Consider the following 24,080-nt stretch of genomic DNA (forward strand, 5'->3'; position numbering starts at 1 on the left):
TTACGCACTGATTTTGGTCACGGATTAATTCGTTTACCTGATCAAATTGTATGGTTCACAGATTTATGAAGTTGATTGAAGGGGGGATCACATATTTTGAAGATATTGCTAGTTCTGTATTAATTTTTATCATTTGGTAGACATTGGGAGGGGGGGGGCGAATGTACATAAAATCTATACACGTTATCCACACTTCATGTGTCTATGCACTATTACATTACTCCTGGCACGATGACCATTAAATACGTTACCATCTATTTTGAAATAGTATTAAATCGTTCTATTGATATTAATAATGTCAATAGTGTCTGTAAATATCGTATTAAAATGTTGATAAATAAGCTAGATATACGAGGACAAAGAAAGACCAATTTTTCGAAGTTTTTCTCTAAAAACAGGAAGTTGCTTTTTTAACTTCCAGTATGACTAACATTTTCTGAAACGCTGCAAAAGACCTAGTTAATCTATGCAAGTTTTGTTTCAAAAGCATTAGTTTGAAATTTGACGTTTCTTTTGTTCACTTCCGGTGACGGCCGGAAGTGACGGATGACAATGATAAACCTTTATTAAACAGCTACAGTTTACCATCTATCATCCCTGAAAGTTTGAAGACTTAATCTCTAATCGTTGATGAGAAAACGCCCAGACAAAATGTCATTTGAAAAACGGTAATTCAGCCGTAACTTGTGATTGGAAGTGAATTTTGAAAAAGTATTAAAGAGTTCTATTGATATTAATGATGTCAATAGTGTCTGTAAATATCGTATAAAAATGTTGATCAGTAAGCGAGATATACGAGGACAAAGAAAGACCTATTTTTCGAAGTTTTTCTCCCAAAACCGGAAGTTGCTAGTTAAACTTCCGGTAAGACTAACATTTTCAGAAACGCCGGAATCTATGCAAGTTTTGTTTCAAAAGCATAAATTTGAAATTTGGCGTTTCTTTTGTTCACTTCCGGTAACGGCCGTAAGTGACGAATGACAATGATAAACCTTTGTTACAGAGTTACAAGTTACCATCTATCATCTCTGAAAGTTTATAGACTCAATGTTAAACCCTTTATGAGAAAACGCCCGCACAAAATATCATTTGAAAAACAGAAATTCGGCCGCAACCTGTGACTGGAAGTGAATTTTGAGAGAGTGGTGCAGGGTTCTTTCGAGATGGGTAATGTCAATAATATCTGTAAATATCGTATTAAATGGTTCATAAGTAAACGAGATATACGAGAACAAAGAAAGACCGTTCTTTAAAAGTTTTTCTCTAAAAACCGGAAGTTGCTGGTTAAACTTCCGGTAAGTCTAACATTTTCTGAAACGCCGAAAGATATTTAATTAATCTATGCAAGTTTTGTTTCAAAAGCAATAGTTTGAAATTTGACGTTTCATTTGTTCACTTCCGGTGACGGCCGGAAGTGACGGATGACAATGATAATACCCTCTTGCACAGCTACAAGTCACCATCTATCATCCCTGAAAGTTTGAAGACTCAATCTTTAACCGTTTATGAGAAAACGCCCGGACAAAATGTCATTTGAAAAACGGAAATTCGGCCGTAACTTGCGATTGGAAGTGAATTTTCAAAAATTGAAATGGCTGTATAAATTTCAGATGGCAACGCATCAACCCTGAAAATTTGGAGCAAATCGATCAAGCCATCTCCGGGAAATCCTCTGCAAAAAATTGGTAAGGAAAAAAAGACCCTAATAAACAGTACAATCAGTAGAAGGTCTTCCGTTGGTAACGGGAGACCTTAATAAGAGAGGAAAAGAAACATAAGAATCACTATAAGGTCTTCCGTTGAGACGGAATACCTTAATAATAAGAAGAAACAGAGTAAAACCAATATGTTCCCAAACTTCGTTTGGGGAACATAATTAAATAGGTTTCATGAGGACTTTCTTTTGGTTCTAAATAACAAAGTTTGTAACAACATTATCCTAGTTTAAAATTACACGAGAAGAAAATATATCCTAATGAAAGGTAAAGATAACGAACAGTGATCAATATCATAACTCCTAAAATCAATACAAAATAGAGAGTTGGGCAGATACAGTGGTTTCAACAGTTACCTCTGTAACGATCTAGTTTGTCGATACAACCCATTATTGGCTAAAATAATGTTAGATATGCTTCATAGCAACTGTTAGTTAATTCGTGGCACACAGATTCTGTTTCATTCTCTGATTCCAGATCGTTATGAGGTTTGTATGCGAGTAACGTGTTTTGCCATGTATTCGTTGTTTGTGCAGGATAACGTGCTTATTTTCCTTAATGCTCTTTTGTATTGTTGTTTGTATATTCAGCCCTGTTGGAATTCTTTCAAGGTTCTCCTAATCACTTACTTCGCTTGAGTGAAGTTGTGAGTTCACGCAGGATTGATTGTTTTACCATATGTCTTGGATATAGATTGTTTAGCTGCCTGATGGAGAATACTGTCTATTCTCACCGCTCGACAAGGGGTGCTTACTCCTCCTAGGCACCTCATCACATATCTCGTATCTCCGGAGGTCCGTGTTTGACCAACTCTCTCTTTTGTATTGCTTATAGGAGTTTTCCGATTGATCAATATTTTTTTTTTTATTATTTTCGCCTTTCATTAATGTTGTCTCAATTAAGACAATCTATTTCTACTGCTGAAGTTGTTTTGTTCACATAGTTTATTTTCTTCCGTAGCAAGCAATACACCAGGTCAAAATGTGACGTCATAGTCGAACCTACACAGTGGATATCACATATAACCATATATTACACGGACAAGTTCAGAATACGTACAAGGGGAGTTTTAATGGATATTACGCATTTCGATAATCTTATTTGCATTATAGTCCTTATAATTAGCTTTACCTTACATGCAAAGTATTATCAGCACCCATCCAATATACACACCACACAGCTATTGATTTACGGCAAGCCACTTGACGTGAATTTCTTGTCTAATCAGATCTAACTCAAACCTATAGGGATTGAATCAACCCTAATTGTTCGGTCGCAAGTACGTTGACTGAAATAGCAACCTGATTGAAAAAACGAGCATTTGATAGATTCAAACACAAGACATAATTTACATACAATTTATTTCAAAAAAGTTTGTTGTCACTTTTGAGAAACATGGCGATTCGCAAAAGTTGTGAATCACAAATCGAGCTTTGAATAAAACGCATCTAGCGTTGATGCAAAGAAAATATTACGTTTTGCGTCATATTGCTGCTGTTTTTTATACATCGGTGATAATTCATTTCAACCTGCTGATTTATTTCAGCTGTATGTTTGGTATCTGATGTTGATTTTGCAAAAATTGAAGTGGTTCTAAACAACCAGATTGATAAGACAAACAAAACTTGAGAGAAAACATAATACCTCCAGAAACGTATAGATGAAACGTGAAAATAACGAACAGTGATCAATCTTTTAACTCCTATAAGTAATACAAAATAGATAGTTAGAAAAACACGGATCCCTGGATACACCAGAGTTGGGATCAGGTGCCTAGGAGGAGTAAGCATCCACTGTCGATTGGTCACATTCGCCGTCAGCCCCATATCCTGATCAGCAAAACGGTGTTATTCGTTGTCAAAATCAGTGTGCCAAGAACGGCTTTACAATCGGTATAAAACATGTCAGATAGCATTTCACCCAATGCTAGGTTGTATTGACGAACTAGATCATTATAATGACCATAGAATTTGCGACATCCTGACTTCAATCGAGACTGTTGAAACCCTTCAGTAGCTTACCTCGATTTAAAAACTGACTAAACGCAGAACAAGCTCTTATGTATCGAATCAGTTGAGAGATAAACACCATATGTTGTTGATGATAGAGAAGCTGAAATCATCCCGTTTGTAATACAGTTGAGTTGTCAGTTTGGCGTTAATGTCTTTTTTCAATTGCAATCCTCTATCAAATCGGAGAAAGAAAATCAGGAAAGTAGTTGTGGTAGATATCACCTTGATGACTACGGATTTACGTCAGTCATTAATCACGATCCCATGTGGTTTCATGCTAAGACGATAAGCAAATAACAGATTTAGATACACCGACATGGTGATTTGAAATAGCTATAACAGATAATATCAATCATTTTAAACTGGAATTGTAAATGTATTCTTTATCTATCTGTCTTCAAGTTATCTAACTATTTACTGTTGATGTATAATTCCCTGGTCCATTCTTATTGTGATAAGCAAAAAAAACAAAAAAAAACAAAAAACAAAAAAAACAACATATACCAGGTATTCGAATGGATATTATTTAATATGGAAGTTTTATATTTGCTATTTGATAGGGCAGTTTAGCGGAATATTTAAAGCCGATCCTTTATTTGAGGATTTATTCCTTTATTTTACACCAGTTCCGTTTTAAATATATACCACGTTATGCGTGTACTCCAAATGATAACATCAGTCAGTAGCACCGTCTTATGAAAAAACAATCTTTTTAGAACAAAGCCGTACGCATACATGCCTATTTCTTTGATTTTATTTCAATATCAATGTATCAGTTCGATTCTCTACAGGGTAGTTGTCATCGGAGTTAATATAGCATTTAAATGTGTATATTCTACAGGTTGTGTGTTTTATACAGTTTAATATCCAGTCTAAAAGAAATCATGTAAATTATATGGTCGTTATAATGATCTGGTTTGCCAATACAACCTATCAATGGGTCAATTGCTCTCTTATGTGTTTCATACCGATTGTAAAGTCGTTCGTGACACATTCATTTTGACTACGGATAAATTCGTTTACCCGATCAAGATATAGGGCTCACTGTGGGTGTGATCGGTCGACAAAAGATGATTGTTCCGCCTAAGCACCTGTTCCCACCTCTGGTATACTGGTCCCACCTCTGGTATATGCAAGGGTCCGTGTTTGCCCACTTCTGTATTTTGTATTGTTTATAGGAGGTAAGAAATTGATCACTGTTCGTTATCTTCACTTTTCATAGAATGCAATTTTTTGTTATGAAGAAGTGACGGATTTTCATGAAAATTTAGAAGATTTCATTACATGTAATTGTTTTATTGATCATATAATTGCTTGGCTAAAAATAGGTTTTAGCTGTGTAGAGCCGTCATTAAGCCTTCATATTAACTATATATACCATAACGAAGGTAGAAAACCCCTTTTTACAATTTTATCATGGTAATTATTTGTTTATTTTTTTTTTCGTATGACATTTCCTTGAAAATTACTCATAAGAGGTTATTTGATATACTTGTATGCCAGTTTGATGCAACGTATATCTGTCCAGAAATCAATCAAAGTGGAAGGGTCATAAACTAAAAGATCATATCAAAACTTCCAAACCATCTTTATTACATGTGTAGTGGTTGTAAATGAAAACAGAAAATGGTACATAAATATACAAAAAAAAAGTTCAACCACTCTTAAATTGCTCAGGTGATTGCATCATTTATAAAATTTTGATGGCGTGTTTTTATCGCAAGCATCGTGAACAAAATCATTCGCACAGTCCATAATAGTTTTTAGATTTGTCAGTGCAAGTACGTCTTTGTCTCGGGTCGGTACGGGCTCAGTATGGTAGTTGGACATGGGTAACACGTGCATTTCTGGTAGATTCATGAACTTGGCGACAGCATATAATTTCTTCTTAACCTCCACGCTTCGAAACAAGTCTGATATATCATCTGCTAAAGAAGCTCGAAGCCTATCCACTTTGTTCATTAGAACAAGTTGACGAACACCTGAATAATAAAACATGCAAACCATGCATTCTATTTTTAAGCTATCAGTTTTGAAAGCATTTCAGTTTGATATTCTAAAGGTTTTTAAAATAATAGCATACGCTGTACATGTTAACAAAGAAAAGAAAGAACAGTCTTGAATGGAATTAAAGACATTACATAATCGAATTATGAGAACAGTTTATTTATTTGGAGATGAAAGGTGAATATATCTTTAATTCCATTTCAATCAAATATGTCCGTATTTCTAATTCAAATAGAAATAGTTAAAATCTCTAGATAAAAAAAATAAATGTTTTGATAGAAAAGGAAAATATATTGAACTGTCTTATAACTCCTATGAAAAATACAAAACTAAGAGTTAGGCAAACATGGACTCTCATATATACCGGAGGGGGGGTTAGGTACCTAGAATGAGTAAACAACCCATGTGTATGGGTAAAAACCGACTGAACCCTATGTAGGTAAATAGAGTAATCCATAGTCACAATTGGTGTATAAAGAACTATCCTACAATTGGTATGAAACATGTGAAACAGCATATGACCAAATCATAAGTTGTTTTGGCAAACTCGATCTTTTTAAGGATCATATAATTTGCGAAATACTGACTTTGAATGAGACTGTTGACACGCCTGTCACATCAACGTATTTGACAGTAACTTGGCTCGTTTTAAAAACTTTTTGATTTAAAGAAGAAAAGAAATATAATGAATTGAAAGCTTATCCGCGGGAAGAAATCTCTTGCTGTGACCTTCAAGTCTACATTTAGATATATCGACAAGGATTTGCATGTAAACAATAATAACTTTCATTCATATGTCGATTCGATATATCCCTGCGAGTTCGAAATAAAAGACAGCACAAAAGCGTCAACTTCTGCTTCATACTTATATATTTTATTGAAAATAGACATTAACGGCAAACTGACAACTCAACTGTATGAAAAATGGGATGATTTCAGCTTCTCCATTGTCAACTTCCCCATCATCAACTTCCCATATTTATGTAGCAGTATTCCATTATCACCAGGTTCTGCATATGGTGTTTATATCTCTCAGCTGATTCGATACATAAGAGCTTGTTCTGCGTATAGTCAGTTTTTAAATCGAGGCAAGCTATTGACAACGAAGTTGATGGTACAAGGGTTTCAACAGTCTCGATTAAAGTCATCATTTCGCAAATTATGTGGTCATTATAACGATCTAGTTCGTCAATATTACCTTTCATTAGGTCAAATAGCTGTCTGACACAGTTCATATCCATTGTTAGACCATTCTTGGCACACTGATTTTGACTACGGATAGCTCCATTTACCTGATCAGGATATAGGGTTCACGGTGGGTGTGACCGCTCAACAGGAGACGCTTACTCCTCCTAGGCACCTGATCCCACCTCTGGTGTGTCCAGGGGTCCGTGTTTGCCCAACAATCTATTTTGTATTGCTTATAGAAGTTATGAGATTGATCACTCTTCGTTATATCCATCTTTCATTGAAAATATCAATTTATTGGATAAATTATTAAACTGATCTTTCCAAAGAAATTAAAATAACAAAACATATCGCGGTATACAGGGGATGTTTACTTTTCCTGGACACCAGAATCCCAAACCTCTTATGTCCATGAGTTCGTGTTTGCCCAAATATATTATTTATGTTGTACTCCTTATACAAGTTATGATATTGATCACTGTTCTTTATCTTAACCTTTCATGCATTCAATTAGAATTATACAAATCTCATTTAATTGTACATATTTATTGATCAATTGTAGTAACCTACAACCATTAAAAGTGGATATCACTGTATAAAGTCATGTTATATTGTAAATGCAATTGATAGTTTCCAATTAGAAAAACCGTGCACTGATTCTATTAGACATACCTGTGATAATATAATCTTAGAATGATTCTAATTCAATGGAACAGACTGAAGTAGAAAAATACACAATGTGAACCCAGTTAATTTTTTGACAGGGAAATGTTAGTAAATTATAGATATGTGAAGGTATTTCCAAAGGTCCTTGTTTGTCCAACGGAGCTCTGAGATTGATCACTGTTCATTATCTTCACCTTTCACGAATATACTTTACTCCTTGCTCGAGACATTCTTAGATGACTGTCTGTAGTAATTCAATTATATATACATCAAATGAAGTGAGAGTGCAATAGTTTAATGAAGATCTAATAAAAAGAGATTAATATGAGATTATAGATTTTTTCCAATTTACCTAATGCTTCTGACATCTCGATATGAGTGAAACATTTTTGAAGGGGCATAAAACTATGCCAAACAAAGATGTGATTAAATTAATCAAGCTTTATTGCTTACGTCGTTCTCCAAGTTTGGCTCTAATATCTCTAAATATCTCCTCGGCAGCTTCACCTGCTAGCGCTGCTGCTGGATTTTCTGCGTTTACTACGTACACCACACAGTGCATCATATCCTTTAGTTTTGGTGTCTTTCGGTAGTGAACATCTTTGTGGCTTATTGAACTCACTGGATTGATCTAAGTATACAACAAAATATTAAACATTTTAGTACGTATCTAATTCGTTCAGGAAATATTTGATAATCAAATGACTTTTTTTATAGCCAAAACATGCCGCCATTTTTACCGAATTCATCGTTTAAAATCAGCATTTCGCAAATTCTCTGATTGTTATAACGATACAATTTGCCAGTACAACCCATCATTGGGTGAAATGTTGTCTGGCGTGTTTAATGCCGATTGTTAGGCCATTCTTGGTACATTGATTTTGACTATGAATAACTCTGATTACCCGATCAAGATATAGGGCTCACGGCATCTGTTACCGGCTGACAATGGGTGCTTACTCCTCCTAGGCACTTGATCTCACATCTAATATATTCAGGGGAGCGTGTGTGTCCAACTCTTGTTTTTGTATTCTGCTTATAGGAGTTATGAGATTTATCACTGTTCGTTATCCTCACCTTTCATTTGTCATTTACCACGTTGAAAGTTTATATCTGTGGCCATACTTCTTTCTCAACATCAACTTCAATTGGAGCATCTGCTTTTTTCTTTCAGACTGCGTTATAGGCAATAACAAAATCATAATTCCAATGTTATGTATTACAATTGTTTTGATTGGACAAAAATAAAGCTGAACAAGAGTTTATACATCAATAAATCTAAAAACGCAATGTATTCATACATGCTTTAAAACAAATAACATAGTCGGGGAAACTATTCAAATTTGCAATTGTTAGTAAAGTGAATGAATTGGAATTGTAAGAATCAAACATTCTTTTTGAAGAATTTATCGATGTGTAAACTCCGGACATTTTACTCACAAACGTAACATAAAAGTGCTTCGCACTTTTATTCAGTTTGTGAGTAAAATGCCCGGAATTTGCACATCGATAAATTCTTCAACAAGAAGGTTTAATCCTATAATAACTAACAAAGTGTGAAACAAACTAATAAAGATTATCCCTACATTTATGCTGGTGGTACAGAAGATATTGCGAAAAATACCTGATATCCGTGTTTGACATGACCATCAACAATGAGGTTAATATCTTCTGCTGTGACGCCCTGTATATCATGAAGTCCGCGACAATCAAAGATGCGCAATTGTAAAGCCTTGTTCCGTTTGGTATGGAGAGGATGTGTTTCAAACTTATAAATTGAGACAAATAAAATCATATTACTACACAGTGAACAAAACCTTTAAAAGGGTTTTGCATGGAAAACAAACTAGAGCTTTTAGATGAAGAAACTGAAAGATCAATCGAATTCACCTTTGTAGTAACACTTGACCCACTGGATTTGAAGACAGTTAAAGGAGATATGATTCTTCCTTCATCTTTCAATGCTGTATAACTCGTATTAAAAAAAGATGTTTTACCAGATGCTGCTTGTCCTAGCAACAAACAGTTCAGATACTTTACTCCACCTTTCACTTTAAAGGTATTTATGCCCTCCAAAAGCTGTTTTCTGTTCAGATCATCCCATTCAATGTGTGACCTCCAAGGCTTGCCCATTAGAGGAGGAGGTCCTATAAATAAAATTGATTCATTTTAAAACCAATGAAAACGCTTGAAACAAAACTTTAAAAATGATATTAGTGTTATCTTTTACAAGTTGGATCCTTTTTAATAATTGTTTAACAGGTAAAGCATTGGCTACATCCAAATTCTTCATCATATAAAAACACCAACAGTTGTTGGTAATTATTATGAAATTGCATAATAATCCAGTGCACTAACGCGCATTTTACCTTAAATCTGCAATACACAATTTAAGTTTAGTTTTTCAAATAGAAACAATGACGTAAATGATATACATTACATGAAATGGCTGGCAAATATAGGTTGGACATTTTTTTCTCAAGTAGTAATTATTGTATTTACCTGTAGGTGCTGGTGGTTCTATAAAAAAGTAAAACTTCCGTTAGTACTTCTATCAATGAATTCGAAATTTCGATTTACTGAGCAAAAACATAAGGAATAGAACATAGAAAGCAAATATGCAGCATTCCCGCTATCAAAATCAATGAGTACCACAGCAGAACCCCAATGAGAGTATCGCGTATACTTGAACCATAAGTAGCTGCTATTTTGGTATTGGGGTTTCTTGTTGTGAACTTGTGATTTGCTATTTCAATGACAGAATAAAATAAGGTTCATAAACTTTCGTTGTGTTATAAAATCTATTCAGAGGCTCTGGATGAAGTAAAATTATATCATTGTCTTCCCGTATGAAATTTATTTTTACAATACTACATATTCAATAAAGCCTTTTCAAACAATTTTAAAGTTAGTTATACGTGTACTGGTTCCGTGGTTGGTTATATCTTGTTTAACGTTCCGCTCGAGAATTGTCCACTCATATGGATAAGTCACTATTCCTGGTGAAGGGAGGCAAAGTTATACTCGGAACTTACGACCTTTGAGCAAAAAGAAACCTTTCTCGTGCCACACAGTTTTTGATACAGAGCTTCTGCTTTTACGATCTCATCCGAAAGGCTACCCGATTTAATCACCTCTTACGACTAGGGAAACGGAGGACCTACTTTAATCTGGATCCCCACGAGACAAGTTTAGTAGTAATAATAGTTACAGTTACATACCAATATATCCTGGTAGCACATTTTTAAAACAAGATAGAATTGTCAAATTTAGAGCTAATATTACTTTAATATGAGTTTAAAAAATCCATCAACATTACCGTGTGTTCTGTGTTACTTCAAACTAGTTGTAAATATTTATCAATTACGCGATTGTCTTTCGAAATCTAAAATATAGTCAACTTCATCAAGAAATTGATTTATGAAAGTATTCACCGAAAATGTTAATTGGATTTTCCATCGAATTCATCTTAAATATTTACGAATTTTCAGCTACTCCTCTACATTATCAAATCTGCTTACTAATTTTGTAAAGTATCTACAATTGTTACATATACACTGGTTAATTTGTAGTTTTATTTACCGACATTTATTTTCTGCAAAAACAAATTATTTTCTATTTTAAATCAATATCCAATGAAATTAGGTTTAATATGAAATACGTATTATAAAAACAACAACAAAATAATATACATAAAGGCTCCTTACCTTTTGATTCAGATCCTCCCATATGATTTTTCTAAAATGGGTTCTGTTTGGAATTCAAAATTAAAATATAAGTTTGAAATTAGCATATCAAACATTGGTCTAATTAAAGACACATAATTTTCTTTCCCTGCCAAAATACTAGATATGCAAACTAAATCCCTTAAAAATACAGAATATTACGTGAGTCAATACGTTCTACGAATGATAAATTATTCAGTTACGTTCTACAAATATTCAAGACAAAATATAGCAAATTATACCCGATACATAGAATCCAACCTCTCACTGGTTCTCTTTTGTATGCTTTCAATGGCTTTATACAAGAATCACCGCGCGCATACACTTAATATCTCAAAATTTTGATACCATATATGGCAATTTCTAGGTAGTATATTTCTATTGGTTGATATTTTTAATTATAGAAATACCGTTGCTTTATAGCTAACCTTGAAATTCGTGCAAGCCTCTTGCTAGTCAAACCGAACAGGTAAGAATCACTTTTATCTCTAATTTCTTTACAATTATGTTTAACAAAGTTCTTGTTATTATTTTTGAAAATGTGTCGTAGAATTCGTCAAACGATTGAAATTGTCTAGATGTACAGAATTGAAGCGAAAAAAAATAATTATAGGATTTCAAAAACGTTATATCTGAAGTATTATATCTACGTTTATTTCCCGTCCATTAACATAGCAAACGTAATTCTTAAAAATAATTTCTTGGGTTTTTCACTTTAATTAATAATACCCGTATCCACTATATCCACTACCATAATATGTATGGTATCGATGCACAATAGGATTGAAATGACTTTTATATCTTAATGTTTTACTTTACCAGTGATTTGTAATTAGCAACGTATAACGTGAACTGACGCTATGTCCAATATTCAATAAATATCGCCCATAGTGTGACTGTCGATACATAGACTTGTGATGGGCATCACATCTATAAATTGCGCTGGTTAATGTTTGTTCACAGAGTGTGCAGACCGACTAATTGCCACACTATAACAAGTAATAAGTAATTTCTATTTTTTCATGAAGTCGTAGATAACATAGACATATAGATAAATATAAGCATTTCAAGAATGAAATAGTTAAAAACTGAAATTCATTTCTCATCATTTCAAAGAGAAAGCAAAACGTGTCGACGGGTTTAGAAATTTGCAGGGGAAAAAAACAATAAAAAACCCGATAATGCCTATGCGCCAGAGGGGAAAACCCTACTTGTACTTGATACTTTTTTAAAATCTCCCTGCTAAACAGTCCATAACAATTTTATTATCCTGAAGAATCTGAATGTTAAAATAATATCGAATATTTACTGACTTGTAGCATACTAATTTTCTTTTATTCAATTCGTCAACAAATTCGTAACAAATTTTTCTGCAGATAATTCTATTTTCTAGGGGTGAAATCAATATTGCCCTCAACTTAATACAATAGTTTGTTTTACAGTCAATGTCATAAATATATTAGATATATATGTTAAGGTAGCTATCGATAGCCAGCCCCTAAAGAACCGCTCATTGAATTTTTCTCAATCTTTTTCATCATGATATATGGACTTTTTCCTAAACATATGAAAAAATCAACGTAAGTAATCAGGTTAATTTGGGAGGGAAATAAAATTGAAATACCCTATTTTGCAGCCTCTAGAGACAAAGAATGCCAAAATTGAGCAAATCACTGCAGATACAAATAAAGATTCCATGGACACCAGAAATATTGTTTGCCATATATACTTATGCAAGCTAAACACACACAGTTAAAGAATCAACATTCATTAGACATTCAAAATGCATCTAAGGAAAACATTAGGATAATTTGCCTCTGTAATTGAGCAAATTTACCCTTAATATGGCGTTTCTTCGACACTATTAGACATGTATTTTCTGACAACAAAAATTCCTGCTCATAAAATTTCTTATTTTATTTCATTTTTACAATATATAAAGTACTATCTAAAATATTAAATATAAAAAGGAGTACTAAACAAGGTTAAATCTGAAACTATGTCAAATTTTGTAACCCTGCCCACTCCCTCCCGGAAATGAATTTTAAGAGATACCATCAGCAGATACAAAATACTTACCTTTCTATAGCGTACATATTTAAGCATTCCATAATCACCTGTTTGGGAATTCAACATCACAATAGTAGAATGTTTCTATGAGCCATTTAAAACTAATCTTAAGTATGTGGTCTTGCAATTGACCTTTTTGAACGCACAATTATTGCAAAAATATTGGGTTATTTTTCATACAATGTCTGTTAATAACTGGCCACAATATATTATCTATACACATTTTTTATAGAAATTGATATCATTATCCAGTAAAATACACCGAATATGTTAAATAACAATCGTAGATTTCAATTAATAATCAATATCAATGGAAAGTGACCCGTGGACCATAAGGTCCATTTGAGCCATTTTACCCTCACAGATAGATATGCCTTTCATAAGTTTAAGAGTCCTAATTGAGTTTCACAATGAACCAAATAAATCGCTATTGGATAACTGAGAATGCATGCATATTGCATTAACTAACAGTAACATTCCTCAGGTGAAGCTCTACGATCAATGTATGCGTGTATGTAAGGCTGCTGTGAATTAGTTCCATTTGTACACTTTTCTGGAAAAAAAATGCATATACATTAAAGTATCAATGATGTGATGTATACTGATTCAATTAAATTTTGCTTTACAACACAATTTATAAAATTGGTATTCTATTATGTCTACATTTTTCATTATGATATGTTTACTGATATATCAAAGAAACCAAAGAAAAACAATCAACAGTGAAATTTCCTTCACATTTATGCAATATCATTGTCTTTAAAAGGGAGTGTACATATTATACTTGAGTGCATGTCATTCTTTTCCTTTAAATTCATTATTTAGCTTAAAGTCTCGTGCACAACATTCACTACTCTGATATCATAAGTATATTGATGATTCTATCGAATTCCAAAATTTTGCAGTAGTTCTTTATCTGAAAATGTTGATAAAAAAATATTGAAGCTGTGAGAGTCCAGGGGATATTTTATCATTATCACTGTAATTATAATGTATATATATATATATATATATATATATATATATATATATATATATATATATATATATATATTTCGTAGGGGATAGTTTCCCCTCACTCATCAGGAGAAAAATGTTATCTAACGAAACACATCTACATGACTGAGTACATGTAACGTATTTCAAACCAAGAACGTGAAATAAAAAAAATTGCATTAGAATAGGAATTTTTTTTTTTCTTTTTTACTTTGACCGTTCATTTTGACACTGAAGTCGCAATTAGAATTTATTGATTAACATTCCCGCATATTTTTGATTAATTTTCAATAGAACTATCTTGCTTGTGCAATTCAACTTTATCTTCGAAAGGAAGACAACACAGTTGTCACCATGCATGTGAGGGAGACATCACGAATTGGCTCCCTTTACGTGAGCAGCCATCGACCAATGAAAGTGACTGTTATTATGAAAGATAAAAATAATTATGATAAATAATTATGTTAACGTTATAGTTTTACTGTCAACGTTCATTTCTTAATTTCATTACGAATAAATGCAATCTTAAATTCAAAGATGACTTTGAAAAACTGCACAATCTTGGGCTCGTGATTTACTGTGTATGACATTATGGCGATTTTCATTTTCGCAATTCAGCTTCTTTGCCAGAGTTTTAGTACATACATTATAAATATGTCAACGTGATATCGCACAATATACAAGTCATCATTGAATTAATCAAGTCATTACCAGACATCTTACTTGCAAAATGCATTTTAATGATGTTGACATCCAACTTAAATACTCAACGTGGAACCTATTTAAGTCAAAGACAATTTGATAACCAAATAGAATATATAGATGCATGATCCTAACGTGCAAATTATTTAAAACATGATCCAGACTAAATGATTGGGAAGTAATTGCAACAGTATGTTTTCTACTGCAAACTTGAATATCTATAGTTATTAAGCAAAAGTGAAGAGTTTAGAAAACATGTTAAGTGGGAGAGTTATTAGATTTTAAGAAATTGGAAGTTACCTTGAATTTTAAAAGACTCGATTATATATCATACACTTGTTTACATCACAGGCACCTAAAGTGTGGATAGCTTGTATGGGTTTTATGTACATAGCTCCCCTTTCTTTCTAGACGCAAAGTGATATCACAACCTCCTTTAAGGCTGTCAATGGAGGTAAAAGCTCGGGTACGATGAAGTAAATGGTAGAATACGACAAATGTAACAAATGACATGGGATTTAGATGAAAGATATTAGTAGAACTACATTAGCCTGACGACATATTTGCAGAAATCCCTTCGATAAAGTTGGTTTATACCCCGTAAATCGGTCTCGAAGCAAGTAGCCCCCTGTTTGTTTACATGATTTGTTGCACACCTTTACATACATGTATATTAGTATTTCCCAAGTGGCCATCTCTAAAGCTTACAGAAGGTTGCAACTGACTATTCAGAAGAACTTATGAGGGCGATCGGTGGGGAAATAACATATTTTGGATAAATTATTGGTTCTGTATAAGAATTATTTCTTTCTAGAAAGGAGGTATGTACATAAAATCTATACAAGCTATCCACACTTCAGGTGCCTGTGGTTTACATAATATTTGTTAGCATACACTTTAAATGCATTTTCTCACCACGATGAATTCAACCATCCAGTCTATACAATTGAAATTGAACTTAATGCATGTCTAATAACCATCTTATAGCTACACTATATGATGTACTGTTTATGCATATATGTACATATATCCTTTATGAATTTATTACAATATAATTTAATCCTTATTGTATCCTTGTCTCTAATTGGTCAAATTCCAATTGAGGAACGCAAGTTATTTTTGTATAACCTGGTTTGGTATGGGGACACACCCCCTTGACAACCAGCTGTCGGAACTATTCTCTCTCTCTCTCTCTCTCTCTCTCTCTCTCTCTCTCTCTCTCTCTCTCTCTCAACTTCTATGGAATAGAAAGCCAACGTGTACAATAAGATACTTCCGTTTGATACACATGCTGTTTTCTCGTTGTCAATATTAGCATCTAGGCCTACTTGTACGCAAATCACCTTTGTTAAACATCTTTGTATGTATGGTCGAATAATGCTATTAATAGATTAAAACAAAGATATTATATTCGAATTAATAATTTGCCAAGTAAGCATTACCCTGTTCATTTTGAAATACATTTCTCACTGGGGAAAAGGAGGGGGTGCGTTGTTTCATTCCTTGATCCGTTTTTCAACAAAGCAAACAAAAATTCATACGTCACATTTTATCACATGACGTCAGACACATTGACATGTGGATCGCTATTTGTTACTTGCTTACATATTTTCTTGTGTCGGATTTACTATTAGCGACAACATTGCATACAAGGGTAAGTTTTCATTTAGTAAAAGTTTTCACAGAGTTGAAAGCCGTAAATTATTGCATTTTCTGATATTTGAAGATTTATTTTGGGTAGGCCTAAACAATGCAATTTCCTAAAGATCAGTGAAATACGCATTACATGGATAGTCTACACATATTTGCTATCATGATAAACTTCACTTTCGATGAAATATTTTGATAAATGGCTAGGCTCCGTAGAACTACGATTAAAAATGGCCTCCTTTGGCTTCGCAGCTAGACGCTTCGTGTCGCTGTTGCCAAGTAAATCATTGCGCGGCTTGGTTGACTTGTATTTTTCCGAGTTTATGTACATTTTGATAAATGAAGGTTACCATCTTTGTCACTTTTTCATAATCCGCTTCGCGGATTATAAAGCGTAAACTGACCCAAACCAGGTTATACTCGTATAACTTGCCCCAGAATTAAAGTCATTCCTTAAATAAACACCTTGTGTTAATATTTCTGTAAACCTTTTTATCACCTTTCTTGGTTCACATCGGTCATTTTTCATACAAATGGGATATAGTTTATAGTTGCTAGATGTACGTACATTCAAATCATATCATTATTTTGTATTGCTTGTAGGAGTTATGAGATTGATCACTGTTCGATATCTTCACCTTGCATTATTATGATAATGATAGAAATATGATTTGAATGTACGTACCTCTAGCAACTATCTATATTTTCCATTTGCTAAACGTGTCGTTACCGATGTAAAAAGTATTGTAGACATAAGAAAACGAAGTGAAAAATAAATTGTGTAATAAATCCCAATTTTAGGTACACATTTTAATACATTATGTTAGATAAGAAAGTAAATAATCATGTAAATAATCATATAAATATTCGACATTTTTACGCTAACATAAAAGGTGAAGATAACGATTAAGATAAGGATTGATTACTGTTCGTTATCTTCGCCTTTCATAACGAACAGTGATCAATCTCATAACTCCTGAAAGTAATATAGAATAAAAAGTTGGACAAACACGGACCCAGGACATACCAAAGGTGCGATCAGATGCCTAGGAAGAGTAAGCATCTCCTGTTGACCGGTACATACAGTTAAACAGTATTGTACATTTTTACACTAAAATGCGAAAAATAATTTACTTTTGTCGATATCCAACTTTATTTTAAACGAATTATTTTGAAGATTGAATATTCCTGGATGATATCGTATATTGTTCACGTTCCTCTACATATGTGTTATGTGTTCCCTGTATGTCAACATGTACTAATTTTGATGCACCAGATGCGCATTGCGACAAATAATCTCTCTTCAGTGATGCCCAAGCCGGAATTTTGGAGATCCGAAATAACAATAAACTTGTAAGAACTAAAAGAAAAAACAGAGTGCAAAAGAGTGGAACCAAATTCGTCTAAGGATCAGAGCTATACATGAGGGAGATACTTCTTCATTTTGAAATGCATTTCTAGATATTATCACATCAATTAAACATACATTCGAATTTTCAAGGTAGTAAAGAAGTACGTAGCTACTGGACTGTAGAGACCCTCGGGGACTAACAGTCCACCAGCAGTGACCTTGACCCAGGAGTTGTAATGTAAAACTTATACGGTACCCATTTTAAGCACCAGATTTGCATTTCGACAAATAACGTAATTTCAGTGATGCTCAAGCCCAGATATTGGAGATCCGAAATAACAATAAACTTGTAAGAATTCAAAAAAAAAATATAAAGTGCCAAAGACTGGAGTCAAATTGGTCTAAGGATCATAGCTATGCATGAGGGAAATATTCCTTAATGCCAGATATTCATGTCGACAAGAAAACCGGAGTACAGGAAAATGGACATAATGCACCTGTCATCAGCTTTTGTAGGGGATTTGTTTTCCATTAGCAAACATGCCGAAAGAGTTATAGATCTTTACCCAAGGTAACATCAGCCATCGTCAAGCTGTAACATACACGTTCTTTTATTTCAATTATGTATCTTTAGTTTAAGAATATCGTATTTAATCATTTTTTAATCCGTTTTCAATTTTACGCCTTTTATTGTTGTCTACTATTTAAATCTCTTTGAAACGTATTGATAAGAAGTTTCTAAAAGGTTACTGTAAAATAGTCTGAAATGGTAACCCATATGGTCGATGTAGGCGGTCAATTGTTATTTAAAAGTGACAACTTGTTGGGTAAACATTGATCGACCAGTATGAATATATGTAAGAATTCTGAACTACCACGGCAAGCAACACACCCCATATTCAAAGAAACCACTTAACCTACTCTGTGTGTGTGTTTGTGTGTGTATGTGTTGATCATTGTATACTCCCGTTTCAGTACTTAATTATGAAATGCGAAAAAGTCCCACTGGCAATGGTAATGTCTCCATATAAGTGGAAAATTCTAGAGAGGAAAGTTAAACAATATAGAATCAATCAATCAAAGAAAATTAGAAAATTATGGGGGATTTAAATCTTTGCAATACACACATCTTCAATTTCTTTGCGAACTTATTATATCCCCACATAACTTACGAAGTTGAACATGTTGTTTGGAAAATGAAGACAATAAAGACCCTTTCCACGTGCACAACTTCAATATCCATACAACCAATTCATAAACTAAGAAAGCCCCGGTTTAAAGCTATGAGACACGTAAATCGAACAAGCCATGTACTCGTTTTGTAATATTACCTAAAACGGACTCCACATGGTACTCATAGTTTGAATAGGTCATCAGCACCACTTGCCTGTCGTAATCGGCTACTAAATAGTGTGATAGTTCGGATGAGACCGCAAAAACCGTGGCCCAGTATCACAGTAGTTGTGACACGATATAGACCCCCCCCCCCTGTTCAAAAGTCGTAAGATTCGAGCATAGGCCTAAATTTTGCAGCCCTTTAATGTTCATGGTGACCTTTCTATATGAGTGAAAGATTCCAGAACGGGGTGTTAAACAAACAACCAGCCTATAACCTGACTAAGTTCAACAACCTCTAATTTTCTTTTCGAAAGTAAATAAAATCAAAATATTTGCCACAAGAACATTTTCAATATCCATACCAACACTTTGTAAAGTTAGAGGCCCTCATTCAAAAGTAAAGAGGATATATAATTGAAACAATAATTTATCCTATATATGACAATGAATTTCAAATAAAGATGGAAAAGTCTTACATGTACAAGAGAGGATGAAATGAATGAACTTTGCAACATGTCAGAGATATTGACCCACAAACAAACTACAAAACAACATTGAGCTTGATTTGTGACAGAAAAATAAAAACAAAAAACAGAAAACCCCGGAGAGCAAACGTACGGATATCCACTAAATCCGGGTTTATATCAAATGTTAATTAAAACGTCTTCGAAATCATCCTTATTTTAATGTAGAGCATTCAATAAATCAAACTTTTGCTCAAACAAGAGAACTCATGTTTCCTTAATTTTCAAATGGAATTCTTTATATACATCACGGTAGTACATGTAAACTGACAAACATGGGCATAGCATATTCAATACCAAATATTTTGTTTTTAAAGGTTCTGCATTTTTTTTTTATCTCATTGAAAGTGTTTTCCCTGAAGAAAGTAAAACAGGTATCCTTCTATTTTTTTTTTCAAAATAGTCTCCATTATGCTTAACACTTTTCTTGACAATCAACCAACTTTTGAAACATTTTGTGAACCAGGTTTTATCTATACGAGCAAAGATCTACATCGTATTGTGTTTCGACTCTTTTAAAATCGAAAATCTCAGTTCCCTGTTCAAGTAAGGAAGCAGGACAAAATCCATTGGAGCTAGGTTCAGACAGTATGGTGAATGATTGAACCAGTCAAATCCAAGCAAGTTCAGTTTGTATGGTGTTTGTCTTGCTGTATGGCTTAGTGCCTTATCCTGGTGAAAAATACCAATTTCCTTGTTTTCTACTAACTCAACACATTGTACTCTTTCGCCTTGAAACATGTATTACATTCCAACGCCCAACTTTGAAATGATATACTGTGTTGTGGGAACAACATACGTAAGGATTATGTCATTTCAGTACATAAACATAATAAGCATGCGTTTTTCCGACAGAATTTAATACATTCGCCATAGCGGCGTTCCTGGTATTTTCCATACTCAAGATTGATGCTATCCTTAGTGTCCATCAGTTTTGATGATTCTGTTAAAATTCATCTTGACTTCATCGAAGTCCTCTGAGAATATCCTTTGAACATGATATCCTTCTCTTCATCTATTAAAATCTTAAATACCCAACGTGCACATATCCCATGAAAAGGTGAAAATAACAGACAATAATCAATCTCATCGCTCCTATAAAGACATACCAGAGAACAAGGGGGAGGAAGCATTCTCTGTCGACCTTTTAAACCTGTCATCAGCCCCATATCTTCATCGGGTAAACGGAGTGATCCATGTTGTGAAAAGAACAATCTCAATCGGTATGAAACATGTCAGACACCATTTGACCCAATGACAGGTAGTGTTGGCAACGACCATAACATAATTGAAATGCTGATTTTTTTCTCTGTCTCTTTCAGAAAAAGAGACACCAGTGAGATAGGTCATTTTGTAAGATTCTGCCAATTTCAGCTTCTAGTGAATTTCTGTTGGGATTAATCATATTTCTCTACAAAAGTTTATGATATCCTTGTGCGTCGCCTGTTGAGGCTTACGTGACGTATTGACATTTTGTCAAACATTCTCACTTCCTAACTGCCCCCAAATATCTCATAATCCATTCAAGTCTTACGTAATTATGACATAATTTCCTGAGTACATAAAATAATATCCAGAGAAATTTAATAAGAAAGAATTAAGTGTCATATTTTACAAGAAAAATGTTTACCCGTTTGAATTATTTCAATTCTATCTTCTTCTTTTTTTACATTGCGCTGCTTTAAGCTTTTCTATACATAAATACCTGAAATATTCTTACTTAATGCCCATCGATGTTTAAAACTGTTTATTTTACATATTTTCGTTTGAAATCATTCGTCATGTGGTACCTACTGGGAAACACCTCTTGTTAACGAAATTTCGGTACAACCCTCGTACTACATACAACACACTCCATTGTCATTTATTTTGTTTCTTTCAGAGCTATTGTTGGTTTACGTTTCATTCGAGAATGTTTCACTCTTGTAGAAACATCGCTAGGTTTAAGTGAAATGCCAAACATTTTGACCCATGCATGACGCTCAAAAGCTTAGAAGTGATGGTCCGTTCTCGTCCTACTGTTTACTTTGACACGGGGTCTCCGTTTTTAAGGTCACGTTTGAAAAACCTCTATATTTTACGATTAGTTTTGGGTAATTGATGATATATCAGTTAAATATATTTACATTTCTGTCTATGATTTTCTGTTCGAATTTTGAGTCACCTTAAAGGACATATCTCATGTTTTCAAAGTATACAATATTACATGCATTTTGTCTTCTTTATGCTTATAGTAATTAATTCTAATAGTTCGTTCGCCGAAATTTTGCGATAATTAACCACAATACAGACTTAAATCTAAGCCCCGATTTCAAAAAGTCAAGTTAATTAGGTAGGTAGTCACGTGGTACAGTGACGTCACATGCGCCCTTCGGATTGTGAAAGTACTGCGAGATATTATTAAAAACTCAACTTTTAGGGGCCAAATTAATTTACCATGGGCAACATTTAAATCGATGTTGATAAATTGTCCGAGTTTTATATGTGTTCGCCACCAGTGCACACATATAACGATGTAAATACCCAAATATAGCGAGTAAAGCGTGTATGAAATCGGCAAAATTGTGAGTAAATAATGTTTATATGGGTCGCTGTCTACAAACTGTTTGGGGATGTTATTCCTTTATATATCTGTAATTGGCGCTGTTTTTCTAAAATAAACAGTGCAATCATTATTTATTTTTGGATTAGACAAATTATGATACGTTAAATTGTTGACAACTAGGCCCTATGCCAAGCTATTGTCACGCGTGCATTTCGGAAAGAAAGAAAAAGACAACACACACACAAATCAATAATTATATTATTTTATTTTGATAAAGCAATCTTATTACTATTTTTGAATTGTGATCTGCACGTCTTTAGGAAGTACGAAGTGGGAGCACGGCGTTATAGCCTACTGTCATGTCCTGATGCACTCAAGATGCTACGAGTTCAATAAAGAAATACTTTTCTAATTCAATTTAAAGTTAGGAAATACAATATTCTATTATTTGTATAATTAAAAGTTCAATTATTTTGTATCTTTATTTTTTGTTGTTGTAAATCTACCAGTTGGTAGAAGTTACATTGTATCGTCGATACATATATGTTGTTACAAGGTGAAGGTCAGTTGATCCGAGTGTGTATTGAATTTGAAGAGCAAAACAGAATGTATGCTATAGGCCTACCAGTGCTTATAGCTTCGATATATCCATTTTCTCGCAGTTTATCAGGGTCTCTGTCCAAGCGATGTTTGAAAAGGTGACTGGGTGTGTTTTTTAAGGTAAAATTCTTGCTCCAGCCAAAAAATTATCCACGTCTTTTTTCTCGTACCTTCCTTCGAAAAATTGAAAAATACTCAGTCTAAATCCTTTCTACCGACAAATAGTACACCCGAGCACGGCACAAAACATCTCAATGCATTATTATTTACAAGCCATTAACGTGACAATTGGTTTTTTGTCGATTAAATCTAATCTGTTTATGAAATGGCTAATAGATGTTTTCAAACCCGAGGGCGCATATGACGTCACACAAAATGGCGCGTAAACTAGCGAAAGAAAATATGCATATCGCAAGATTTGAATTTCATCGCTTTCAAACTCGAAAACTACGCAAAATATTTCATTTAAAACACATTTAAAGTAGTTTTAGGCATAAAAAGAGTTAATTTTGCTGAAAAAATGAAAAAGTTTAGAAACATGCGTTGTGTCCTTTAAATACCTATGAACTTGGGCTATGCTTGTTACATTGCATATAACTACGAATAATTTTTTGCAAAGACTCTTATGGCGAGGTCGGGACAAATGATGTCAGTGCGGATATTTTTATAATGAAAGGTGAAGATAACGAACAGTGGTCAATGAAATGTGAAGATAAAAAATAGCAATCAATATCATAACTCCTATGAGCAATACAAAATATAGAGTTGTGCAAACATGGACCCCTGGATATACCAGCAGTGGGATCAGGTGCCTAGGAGGAGTAAGCATTCCCTGTCGACCGGTCACACCCGCTGTGATCCCTCTATCTTGATCAGGTAAACAGAGTTATCCGTAGTCAAGATCGGTGTACCAAGAGCAGTCTAACAATCGGTATGAAAAACGCAGACATAATTCGCCCCAATGGTAGGTTATAATTGGCAAACTAGATCG

General features: G+C 33.8%; 2 protein-coding genes across 10 annotated transcripts in view; one reads left to right on the plus strand and one right to left on the minus strand.

Annotated features, from left to right (window-relative positions):
- Positions 1-5,298: 5,298 nt before the first annotated feature.
- On the minus strand, positions 5,299-11,616 carry LOC125673289 (interferon-induced protein 44-like). Of its 4 annotated transcripts, none has more exons than XM_048909821.2 (7): positions 11,556-11,616; positions 11,296-11,338; positions 10,091-10,108; positions 9,479-9,735; positions 9,213-9,356; positions 8,042-8,219; positions 5,299-5,709 (listed from the first exon to the last, which is right to left on the minus strand). In XM_048909821.2, the coding sequence occupies exons 2-7, from the start codon at positions 11,315-11,317 to the stop codon at positions 5,414-5,416; spliced, it is 915 nt and encodes a 304-aa protein (XP_048765778.2). In that variant the 5' UTR covers positions 11,318-11,338; positions 11,556-11,616; the 3' UTR covers positions 5,299-5,413. The 4 variants fall into 4 exon arrangements, 3 of the variants coding, with proteins under 3 accessions (XP_048765778.2, XP_048765779.2, XP_048765776.2); XM_048909822.2 differs by lacking the exon at positions 11,556-11,616 and adding an exon at positions 11,476-11,491; XR_007369422.2 differs by lacking the exon at positions 11,556-11,616 and adding an exon at positions 7,595-7,832 and having other exon boundaries at positions 5,577-5,709; positions 11,296-11,469.
- Positions 11,617-11,751: 135 nt separating this feature from the next.
- LOC125673288 (uncharacterized) overlaps positions 11,752-24,080 on the plus strand; it is a 57,562-nt gene continuing 45,233 nt past the window's right edge. For all 6 annotated transcript variants that reach the window (XM_048909814.2, XM_048909817.2, XM_048909818.2 and 3 more), the window contains exon 1: positions 11,752-11,782. The gene's annotated coding sequence lies outside the window, so the exon portion shown is untranslated. The remainder of the gene's footprint in view (positions 11,783-24,080) is intronic.

The sequence above is a fragment of the Ostrea edulis genome, chromosome 3 (genome assembly GCF_947568905.1).
Source record: "Ostrea edulis chromosome 3, xbOstEdul1.1, whole genome shotgun sequence".
In the NCBI taxonomy this organism is placed as follows: domain Eukaryota; kingdom Metazoa; phylum Mollusca; class Bivalvia; order Ostreida; family Ostreidae; genus Ostrea; species Ostrea edulis.

What these genes read in the sequence shown, in the direction of transcription:
- LOC125673289 (XM_048909821.2), bottom strand. Translation starts at nt 11,317, where the DNA reads ATGGGAGGATCTGAATCAAAAG. An exon ending in ATGTCAAACACGGATATCAG is followed by an intron (nt 8,220 to 9,212) that starts GTATTTTTCGCA and finishes TTGTATACTTAG; the next exon opens with ATCAATCCAGTGAGTTCAAT. An exon ending in AGCCAAACTTGGAGAACGAC is followed by an intron (nt 5,710 to 8,041) that starts GTAAGCAATAAA and finishes TTTATTATTCAG; the next exon opens with GTGTTCGTCAACTTGTTCTA.